At 48.1% G+C, this 1,121-nt stretch overlaps 1 protein-coding gene across 1 annotated transcript; it reads left to right on the top strand.

Moving 5' to 3' along the window:
• Positions 1–3: 3 nt before the first annotated feature.
• Positions 4–1,113, top strand: LOC105810877 (protocadherin alpha-10-like; the record flags this gene model as incomplete). The annotated part of the gene is made up of 1 exon (XM_012644928.1): positions 4–1,113. A coding segment is annotated over one exon (1,110 nt), but the record flags the coding sequence as incomplete, so codon positions are not given.
• Between the last annotated feature and the right edge of the window lie 8 nt (positions 1,114–1,121).

Here is a 1,121-nt window from a genome sequence, read left to right as displayed (position 1 = left end):
GAGGAGCTGTGCGGGCGGAGCGCGGAGTGCAGCATCCACCTGGAGGTGATCGTGGACAGGCCGCTGCAGGTTTTCCACGTGGAGGTGGAGGTGAAAGATATTAACGATAACCCACCCACGTTCTCCGTGAAAGAACAAAAGCTGTCAATACCTGAATCTAGACTGCTTGACTCTCGATTTCCGCTAGAAGGCGCGTCTGATGCAGATGTTGGCGAGAACGCAATGCTTACTTACAAACTCAGTCCAAATGAGTTTTTCATTCTTGATATTATTAAAAAAAAGGATAAAGACAAATTCCCAGTGCTTGTTCTGCGAAAACTACTAGATCGTGAAGAAAATCCACAGCTTAAGTTGTTACTGACAGCAACTGATGGAGGCAAACCCGAATTTACCGGATCTGTTTCTCTGCTGATCCTGGTGTTAGATGCCAATGATAATGCCCCTGTATTTGACAGACCCGTTTATGAAGTTAAGATGTATGAAAATCAGGCGAACCAAACGTTAGTAATATGGCTTAACGCTTCTGACGCGGATGAAGGAATAAACAAGGAAATGATGTATTCATTCAGCTCCTTGGTTCCACCCATGATAAGAAGGAAATTTCAAATAAATGAAAGGACTGGAGAAATAAAAGTAAATGATGCTCTTAACTATGAGGATAGTAACACTTATGAAATTCACGTAGATGTTACAGACAAAGGAAACCCACCTATGGTTGGTCACTGCACCGTCCTAGTGGAACTGCTGGATGAAAATGATAATTCGCCTGAGGTGGTTGTCACTTCTTTGTCTCTCCCAGTGAAAGAAGATGCTCCGGTGGGCACTGTCATCGCCCTGATAAGCGTATCTGACCAAGACTCTGGCGCCAACGGACAGGTCGCTTGCTCCCTGACGCCCCACGTCCCCTTCAAGCTGGTGTCCACCTATAAGAATTATTATTCTCTGGTGCTGGACAGTGTTCTGGACCGCGAGAGCGTATCTGGCTTTGAGTTGGTAGTGACAGCGCGGGACGGGGGCTCGCCTTCTCTGTGGGCCACAGCCAGCGTGTCCGTGGAGGTGGCCGACGTGAACGACAACGCGCCGGCGTTCCCACAGCCCGAGTACACGGTGTTCGTGAAGGA

The sequence above is a fragment of the Propithecus coquereli genome, unplaced genomic scaffold (genome assembly GCF_000956105.1).
Source record: "Propithecus coquereli isolate 6110/MARCELLA unplaced genomic scaffold, Pcoq_1.0 Scaffold22299, whole genome shotgun sequence".
Lineage (NCBI taxonomy): Eukaryota > Metazoa > Chordata > Mammalia > Primates > Indriidae > Propithecus > Propithecus coquereli.
This window is presented reverse-complemented; position numbering and strand designations above follow the sequence as displayed.